This window comes from Wolffia australiana, chromosome 5 (assembly GCF_029677425.1).
Source record: "Wolffia australiana isolate 7733 chromosome 5, ASM2967742v1".
Taxonomy (NCBI): Eukaryota; Viridiplantae; Streptophyta; class Magnoliopsida; order Alismatales; family Araceae; genus Wolffia; species Wolffia australiana.
The window spans coordinates 1,256,811-1,265,228 of NC_135839.1; the positions used below are offsets into that span (position 1 = coordinate 1,256,811).

Genomic DNA, 8,418 nt, shown 5'->3' on the forward strand with positions numbered 1-8,418 from the left:
ACCGAGGAGTTGTATGCGAACTTAGCGCGTGGTATGATAAGATCCCACGACGTGAGGTGTTCGCCAACTAGGGAACGTAGAAGGTTGCCCAAACTCCGATTGAATACCTCAAGTTGACCTTCGGTCTGCTGGTGGTAGGTAGTCGAGAATTTGAGCTTCGTGCCCAAAAGGCTCCACAAAGTCCTCCAAAAGTAACTTGTGAAGCGTACATCATGATCGGACACGATCGAGGATGGCAGGCCGTGAAGACAAATAATCTCTCTAAAGAAGAGTTGGGCGACCTTCACGGCGTCTGACTTCTTCGTGCAAGGCACGAAGTGGGCCATCTTTGAAAACCTATCTACGACTACCATGATGGAGTCGTGGTGCCTCGCCGTCCGAGGCAATCCCAGGACAAAGTCCATACTCACGTCATCCCACGAACGCTTGGGCGTCGGTAGTGGGGTATACAATCCGGCGCTCTTCTTGACCTGCTTGGCCAAGGCACATACACGGCACTAGGCAACTATGTTGCTGACATCGCGCTTCAAAGAAGGCCAGTAGAACTGGTATTCTACGACTACGATGGTCTTGTCGCGGCCGAAATGACTGCTAAGGCCTTCGCCGTGACATTCCCAGGTGAGGAAGTCACGCAATGACGTGCGGGGCACGCATAATCTGTTCTTATAGAACATATATCCATTAGTGAGGACGTAGTCCTTATAGTCCGGGGACGGGCCTCGTCGGACCTCGGCGATGATAGGGCTGAAGTCTGGGCAGCTGTCGTACCCCTCTCGGACGGTCTCAAACCCTAGGACTGTCACCTTCATGATGTTCAGCACGTGGGCTCTCCTACTAAGGGTGTCGGCGACGACGTTATCCTTGCCCTTCTTGTGCTTGATAACGAACGTGTAGTCCTATAGGTACTCAACCCACCTGGCGCGTCGATCGCTCAATTTCTGCTGTGAGTGCAAATACTTGAGCACCTCATGGTCCGAGAAGAGCATGAACTCCGAAGATAGGAGGTAATGTCGCCAATGACGTAAGGCCTGTATGACGGCATAGAACTCCTTGTCGTATGTGGAGTATCGTAGCTTGGTGTCGTTCAGCTTCTCGCTGAAGAACTCGACTGGGCGGCCCTCCTGGCTGAGGACGCCTCTGATACCGATGCCCGAGGCATCGCATGTGACCTCGAATACCTTCCTGAAATTGAGAAGGCGTAGTACTGACGCCTGGGTAATCATGAGCTTTATCTGTTGGAAAGCTCGTTCTGCTGCCGGTGTCCAAGCGAACGACTCCTCCTTGAGGCAGTCGGTGATGGGTGTCGTAACGGAACTAAAGTTCCGTATGAATCGCCTATAGAAGGTCGAAGACCTATGAAGCTCCTAACATCGTGCATATTGGCCGGTGTCGGCCACGACGTGATGGCCCGGACCTTCTCCGGGTCGGCGGCGACGCCCTGCCCCGAGATGATGAATTCAAGGAAGGCAACCTCCGAGGTGAGGAAGCTGCACTTCTTTGGATGGGCGTAGAGCTGCTCATGCCGTAGGACTATGCAAACCTGTCGGAGATGGTCTAGGTGCTCGTCTATGGATCAACTATAGACGAGGATATCGTCAAAGTAGAAGACTACGAACTTCCTGATGAACGCGTGCACTACCTCATTCATGAGGCGCTGGAAAGTACTAGGCGCATTGGAGAGGTCGAATGGCATGATTCTCCGCTCATATAAACTGTCCTTTATCTTAAAGGCGGTCTTCCATTCGTCGCCGGGACGAATCCGAACTTGATGGTATCCGCTCCTCAGATCTATCTTGGAGAAGATAGTTGATCCTGCCATCATGTCGAATAAGTCGTGGACCCGGGAAATGGGAAAACGGTACTTGACCGTTATCTTGTTGAATGCACGACTATCGCAGCACATACGCCACGTGCCATCCTTCTTCGGCGCTAAGAAAGCTGGCACCGCACAGGGGCTCAGGCTCTCCTGGATAAAGCCCTTCTCCAAGAGCTCCCTGACCTGCCGTAGTAGCTCCTCGTACTTCGACGGCTCCATGCGATAGTGCAGTAGGTTCGGTAGCGATGCACCGGGTATCAAGTCGATTGTGTGCTGTATGTACCGCATCGGGGGCAACCCACTTGGTAGCTCATCCGGGAAGACATCTCCAAACTCCGATATGCGAGCCTCTTCCTCGGGTAAATGAGGGGCAACCATGGGGTCGGCGGGGACGTCAAGGGTGATGGCGAGACACAAGGGCATGTCGTCTCCCTCTCATCCCAGGTCACGGGCGAATAAGGGTCCTCTAACGACCATCAACCTTACGGGTTTCATCGCGGCCGGCTTGTTCGCCGGCTTCACAACATAAGGGTGCCATGTAACCTGTTGTCCCTGATACGTGAACGAACAGGTGTTCGCACGTCTGGTCAAGGTGATGTCATGATCATACAACCATGGGCGGCCTAAGATGATGCTACCCACCTTCATGGGTAGTACATCGTAGAGGACGTCCTCGGCATAGGTGCTCACCTTTAGTGGGACGCGGCATTGACGCTTCACGGATAGTGAAGAAGCGTCGATCCATGAGACGTCATACGGAGTGGGGTGCTCTATCGCTGTCAACCCTAATCCAGTGACCATCGTATCGAAAATGGCGTTGATGCAACTCCCATTATCCACGGTCAACTTGCACGCCTTGCCATTGATCTTGACGTACATGTAGAAGATCGAGGTACGGAGGGCCGCATCAACGAACGGCGCCGGCTGAGGCGCAGCCGGGGGCGTCCTAGCGGGAGTGGTAACCCGCAGAGATGGTCGAGCTCTACTAGTGCCGGGCGTGTTGACGGCGATGTTAGCCAACGACGGGTGGATGCACGACCTGCCACGGGAGCGGTCCCTTGTGCCTCAATGATCTGTATATATCCGATCTGACCATCGGGCTCCTCATACTCGAGGGCGTAGTCCTCGTCTCCATGGTAGTGGTCCTCTTGCGTTATGTCCGCTCCATCGATATGATCCTGCTTGGCATCACTGGCGTCGATCAAAAGTGCTGAGGGGCATAGGTTGGCCAGGTGTCCTCCTCCCTGGCACTTGTAGCACGTGATGTGTGCCTGATTGGTGGCAGCACTCCGGGCCAATAAATCACTGGCGACGGCCCAAGCTTGTGGGGTGGACCCCGCTGAAGTGATCGAGGGGATCCCTTGTCCCCCGATGGTCAATGTGACCCGTGTAGTCGCGCGTGGTGCGGTACGAGCGGGAGGGGGCCGAACGGGTGGAGTCCGAGGCGCGGTGTTCGCGCTAGGTGCCGGGGTGTCTTCGGCGCGTGGATCTATGTGTTCCACTAGATGATAGGCTTCGTCAACCTCAATAGGCTGGCACTCGAGGACCTTGCTGCGCAAGGCTAGCCGGAGGCCGTGGGCGAAGAGCCCTTTGATAACTCGTGGGTCCTCCACGAAGCGGCAGCGCATACGACATTCCTCAAAAACCTCGATGTACTCCGTCACTAGGAGTCACCCCTGTTTGAGGTCGAGCCATGAGAGGAAGAGTGACATCTGGTACTGCCGAGTAACGTACTTGCTCCTTAGCTTCTACGCCATGTCCACCTAGGATGTAATGGGTCTTCCTTGTCGCTCGGAGGTGACTCGCTCGTTTTTCCAAAAGATCTTGGCCTGTCCGCTAAGTCGTGTCTCCGCGCACTCGACACATAGGTCATCGTCCATACGATACCACCTGAAGTACGAGTTCATGTTAGACTCCCAGTCGATGAACTCTTTGGGCTTCTGAGAGCCCTCAAAGACGGCAACGTCGGCGCGCACGCTTCGCTGGATGCGTGCATGGTGCTCTTCGCGCAGATGCTCATTGTCGCCAAGGTGCCGCTCGGGCACGGGGTAGTCTCCTCGTCGCTGGTCCAAGTGGCGACGGGGCAGGAACGGCTCGTGGCCGCGGTTGTCCCAAAGGTGGGGAGGACCATCCCGAGGTGCGCGGTCCATAGGCATCGCGCGATGTGGGGGTAGGGGGACGTCGTCAACCCCATAATATCGTGGTGGTGGCGGCCGATAATAGTCGTCATGGCGCACTGATGGGCCAACCATCCGTGGATCTCAGGGCGGGATGGGATCATATCATCGGGATGGATAGTCATGGCCCGCGTCTCCCTCATACTATCGAGCGTAAGGATCGGGGTGGACGGGCCTGTCCGCGTTGTACCTGCAGGCGAAGTTGTCCCCCGGGTGGTGTACATTCCAAGCGCGGATATCATAGGCCTCACACGCTGGTTCCCTAACTAGGCGTCCCTGAGGAGGGGCGCCATCGGATCGGCGATCGAAGACCTCGTAATCAGCATCGACACCTAGGATAAGTCAGCCATGGGGGTCTTGTCGACCAACCCCTTGTACATGGCGAGGTCGCCCTGGGGGGCCGGCCCCACCTCAACTCCATGCTCTAATGCCCGTTGGTCAGCGAACATGCGCTCCATGCGTTCCATCCTAGCAGCCATGGCGCAGAAGTAAGCTCCTTGGTCGTCCGGAAGTTCTTCTCTTGGCGGGTACTGGCAAGAGGCGCCTCCTCGTCCTCGTCCTCGACCCCGTGTGGGGGTCGCTCAAGGGCTGGCCTCGACAATGAGAGATTTCCCGTGTGGGCGCCGACCTACGGTAGCCGTATCCTGGTAATCACTTGGCGAGGCATCTTCGAGGAATCGCGGCGAGCCACGTGGAAAGTGCTGCGGCTCGCGTGGCTCACTAGAGAACTCCGGTGGGCCCGATGTGCCAGGAGCACCCGTGTCATCGGGTGTGGTCCGTGTAGCCTCGACATGTGATAGGACGGGGTCGGCTACCGGGGTCGCCGGTTGGGGTCCCGAGAGGGCAATCTCATTGCCTCTCTCGTCATGCAACGGTTCAGTTTGTCGCGGGGAGATAGAACCTCCGCGTTGAGCCATCCGTGCAGATCGCGTCTCTACGGCCATTCTTGGGAATCCAATATGAATGTTCGAAAAAGATGATGAATGCGAATGCAGCTAGATGCGATGCAGAGTCGGAGCCGTGCTGTGGGCGACCAGAGCCTGGCTCTGATACCAATTTGATGCTAGACATTGTCAAGACGTCGTCTGGTCGTCTCCGAGGGTATGGGCTCGGTATCAAATCGTGGTATAGTCAAACTACATAGACCGACGTCGTCCGACGGATGCTAGTGGCAGGTAGGTATGATGACGTGATTTAATGAAATCCTACGTGTAGTACGTGCGTGCGCCAACGAGTGGTGGGTGCCGTTCTAGAGAATTGACGGGTTTCTTTGAATGAGGCCAGACGGACCTCATGAACCTCGTCCAAGGGGATCAAGGGTGAGTACGTTGCCGAACGGGGAAGCCCCGCTGAAATTCTCACACTCGTCGGGTGAACCCGACTCGTACCGGGCAGGTAAGACTCTCAATATTTGCGTCATTTTCTCAACTTGTCTCGCTCTCACCTAATTAACTCAAGCGCGGGGAGGCAATATGAAAGTATACTAAAGAAAGTAAGAGACGTAAAGAGTGCCGGTAAGGGGAGTACCTTTGTCGCGTCGGCGACACATAACTTGAATCGGAGGGGATCTGGAGGGGCCGACAGGTCGTTGACGCAGATGTTGGTCACGGGCAAGCATAGCAGGTGCTGACGGGCATTGAGGAGAGGTGGTGGTAGTGCTCCCGAGTAGAACCCGAGTGGCGGCCTCAAGCGCGCTGTGGGCGTCGGGCGAGAGGGGCGCCGGGTGCACGTGGGGAGGGCACACCGTACGGCACGGGCGCCCAAACGAGCTCCACAGGTGGTGCGGGGTGCTGGCGGCATGCTACACACGCGCGGCAGGGCTCTGGGTGGCGGAGCACGCGACAGCAAGCGTGCGGGCGGGCTCAGCGCGGACCAGTGTGCGCGAAGGCTGGACAGGCGCGCCCCTGTCACACACGTGAGCAGCGATGGCCCATGGCGGGTATAGGGTCGCCTGGAAGGCAAACGGTCAGCAAGGCAGGGGGGGGGCTCACGTCCGATTGCTAGATAACGCAGACGGGGAGGCAGACGTTGCCAGCGGGTAGGCGACGGCGTCACTCGCGGTAGCGACGGGCAAGGGTGAAGTGGCAACCAGGGCGCACTTTTGGGCGTGCGGGTGGATGACTGGCCGGGTGGAGATGTCAGGCGTCACCGGCACGCCTCGGGGCATCCACGCCGCGGGTGCGACGGTGAGGCGAGGGCCTGGGAGAGAGGGTCGGCTGGCGGCGGACGAAAGCGGTGGAGACCGGCGGCGCTGGCGTAGAAGACGACGGCAGCCAGAACTAGGTCGACAGCGACATTGACATGAACGACGGTGGTGGAACTGCAGGTAGCGACCTTTTCTCTGTTCCTTTCCTCTTCTCCTTCTTCCCCTTCTTCCTCCCTCTTATTATTATTCTTCTTCTTCTTCTTCTTTTTTCTTCTTCCTCTTCTCCACGAACGTGACTCTTAGACTCCCAAAGGTTATAACGTTCATATGGAAAAAATCAAGTGTGAAAAGTCTTGGGCGCCCACCCCTCCTTATATAGGATGGTGAAGATAGGCCCCCATTAAACAACAAAGAGAGGGGAAATAAAAGGGGAAATAAGGCTTTTTAGGCCCATTGGGCTTGTGGGAGGGGAAGATGTCTTCATATGGGCTCTTCCCATCACTACAACGGTAAACAAGAAAATGGTGAGCGACGAAGGAAAATAGAAATAAGATAAATTAAAACGGATACGTATGATACTCCGACAATAGGGATGGTGTGTTGTCATGCCGAGTATGTGAACTCGGGGTTGCGCGTCGCTGCGGCAGCTCGTCGTGTCGGCTGGACATGTGTCGGTGGCGGGCTCAATGACAATGCTGGCTCCTCGTGTGATTGCTCGACGGTCTCGGGCGGTGCCACGCCATCAGCCCGCGTCCCCCACGTTGAGACCACTCCGTGGGAACGCGTTCAACGTCTTCGTCGAGATCACTCCGAAGAAGCTAAAAGATTCAAGAATTCCTCCCTTCTTGAAGCCAAGAAGCGCTCTATCGATACCACTCCGAAGGGTCTCAAAGATTCAAGAAAGCGTCACCAAGGGAGAAGCATCGTCAACCGTCACCGTCGATGATGGAGGACCATCCTGGAGACGGCATGACGGGACGACATTAAGCCATGCCGAGCAGCTCGCATCGACGCTCGCCACCCGGGGTTCAAGTACCCCGCATAAGCATCTCTATCTTCCCTTGTGTTTGTTTATGTTTTGATTGTGTCTTTGGATTTCATGGACTGGGCCAATGTTGGGCCTCGCCTTTTATCTTTTACTTTTGAAATTTTAGTTTTATTTTCAAATTGTAAGGAGAGGCCGAACCACGTCTCGCGACGGTTCGTCCTCTCCCCACGTTCACTTGGCACCTATCCTCACTATATAAGGGGATAGCATGCCCAAGGAACATTTGAGTCATTTGTTGAAAGAATTTTTACAACTCTTCTCTCCACCTATCGTAGTGAGTAGAGTAGAGGGAATTGGCTATTCCCGCCCACGTCGAGACCACTCTGTGGAGTAGAGCCCGCATCCCCCACGTCGAGACCACTCCGTGGGAACGCGTTCAGTGTCTTTGTCGAGATCACTCCAAAGAAGCTAAAAGATTCAAGAATTCCTCCCTTCTTGAAGCCAAGAAGCCCTCCGTCAAGATCACTCCAAAGGGTCTCAAGGATTCAAGAAAGCGTCACGAAGGGAGAAACATCGTCAACCGTCACCGTCGAGATCACTCCGGGCACGCGTCGCCATTGTTCCTCCCCAAGATTTCACTAACCTCCTCCAAGAACGCCCTCTCCTTGGGAATCTTGGGTTGTTAGCCCCCAAAAAACATCCAAGAAACCTCTTCTTGGAGGTTATCATCCCCGCCGCCGCCGTCGTCCGCCGCCACCATCGACCTCATCTAAGATCCATCCAAGAAGATCAAGAAACACCCCTCTATCACAGACTTCTTGGGTGGTTATTTTCCAGAACCCTCTTCTTGGAGGCTATCGTCCCCGCCGCCGCCATCGTCCACCGCCGCCTTCGCCATCCACCAAGAACCACCAAGATTTCAAGAACCCGCCACCCTCTTGGCGTTCTTGATCAACTACCGCTCAAGAACCCCAAGGTTTCAAGAAACCCCACCTTCTTGGCATTCTTCATCTACTACCGCTCAAGAATGATAAAGACTTTAAGAAATCGTCACCTTCTTGGCGTTCCTGATCACCTACTGCGCAAGAAATTCAAGAATCGACACGAGCCACCATTTGGAAGCATTCTTGGGGTGATTACAAGCCAAGAACCCCATCCTCCGCCCTTGTTGTGCCTCACACACGGCACGCGCATCCGAACTTAGGGACGTCCGGTTCTGCCCGTTCCGTGCTGAGTCAGCCAACAGTGCACCGGCTCCTCTCCATTGTTGTCTCTCCGTTAGCGGAATCTC

At 55.6% G+C, this 8,418-nt stretch overlaps 1 protein-coding gene across 1 annotated transcript; it reads right to left on the minus strand.

Moving 5' to 3' along the window:
* Nucleotides 1-497: 497 nt before the first annotated feature.
* LOC144702944 (uncharacterized) lies at nucleotides 498-2,239 on the minus strand. Its single transcript, XM_078574973.1, has 3 exons — nucleotides 1,915-2,239; nucleotides 1,370-1,566; nucleotides 498-896 (listed from the first exon to the last, which is right to left on the minus strand). Exons 1-3 carry the CDS (start codon nucleotides 2,237-2,239, stop codon nucleotides 498-500), a joined length of 921 nt encoding a protein of 306 aa, XP_078431099.1.
* Nucleotides 2,240-8,418: the final 6,179 nt, after the last annotated feature.

Coding starts and splice junctions, on each gene's coding strand:
- LOC144702944 (XM_078574973.1), bottom strand. CDS start 2,239: ATGCCCTTGTGTCTCGCCATCACCCTTGACGTCCCCGCCGACCCCATG. Junction 1,567..1,914: donor CTTAGCGCCGAAGAAGGATG/GCACGTGGCGTA, acceptor GTTGATCCATAG/ACGAGCACCTAGACCATCTC. Junction 897..1,369: donor CACCGGCCAATATGCACGAT/GTTAGGAGCTTC, acceptor GAGTACCTATAG/GACTACACGTTCGTTATCAA.